General features: G+C 45.3%; 1 protein-coding gene across 1 annotated transcript; it reads right to left on the reverse strand.

The window, feature by feature from the left end:
- Positions 1-292: 292 nt before the first annotated feature.
- On the reverse strand, positions 293-886 carry LOC124416186. The gene has a single exon (XM_046897109.1). The coding sequence runs from the start codon at positions 884-886 to the stop codon at positions 293-295; it is 594 nt and encodes a 197-aa protein (XP_046753065.1).

Here is an 886-nt window from a genome sequence, read left to right on the forward strand (position 1 = left end):
AATTCAAGGAGAGCTTGACGTCGGTGATGTTACAGTGATCAAGATGGCTGGCATTTTTGTCGGCTTTGTTTTTTCGATTCGTTTGAAAACCGAGAATAACGAATCGCGGTTTCTCCAAATGAGTGGACGTTTTTACAGTCCACACGTGTTTCGTGGTTGCCGGTAGCAGAGGATATTCGTACATCTCCCAACTGCGGAAGCTCATGGAGACAGGTGTATCTTTCTCGATGAAATTCAACAGAGCAATTTTTCGTTGATCCGAAAGCCTCACGTACGGTACTAACCATTCCACTTAATCGATCACGACTCGAAAGTCTTCGTCTTGATTTTGAACAATGGCATTTGAATCGCTCTTTGATCTTGTGAGAATCAGCTCATGCTTCGCGTTGACGATGATCTTGCGATAGTCTTCGGCAAATCCCAATATCATGCTCAAGGGAACAACCACATCGAAGTTGCCATCGGCGTCAGTTAATTTTTTCGTTTCTCGAACATCGAGCCATCCAGCATTTTCCATAAGCCAACTCTGACCAGGGTTGAGCGAAGCGAAACCCTTCAGCAGACTGGTTAGACCAACGTTTTTGCATTTGTCAATCTCTACAGCGTTTAGCTCGTACCGTACGTCTTCGAACAGATGGCAGATGGCATTGTTGACCAGGGTTGTAACCGCTGCTGGACTGCCATCTGATTTGACCAATTTTCCCGAGATATGCAGCGAACTCTTGCTTGGTAATATGCATAAATCCTGATGCTGAACGGTGATGCAAATCTCGTCGCTGTTGTTAAAAGTTGATGACGCATACGGCTTGTGTGCATGTATTTCTTGGTGAGCGATCGACTCATCGAAGGTGACGGGTATTTGAATGCTCAAGATTTCCTCCTCCAT

This window comes from Diprion similis, chromosome 2 (assembly GCF_021155765.1).
Source record: "Diprion similis isolate iyDipSimi1 chromosome 2, iyDipSimi1.1, whole genome shotgun sequence".
NCBI lineage: Eukaryota > Metazoa > Arthropoda > Insecta > Hymenoptera > Diprionidae > Diprion > Diprion similis.

Excerpts from the sequence above, each read along its gene's own strand:
- LOC124416186 (XM_046897109.1), bottom strand. The coding sequence starts at position 886 with ATGGAGGAGGAAATCTTGAGCATTCAAATACCCGTCACCTTCGATGAG.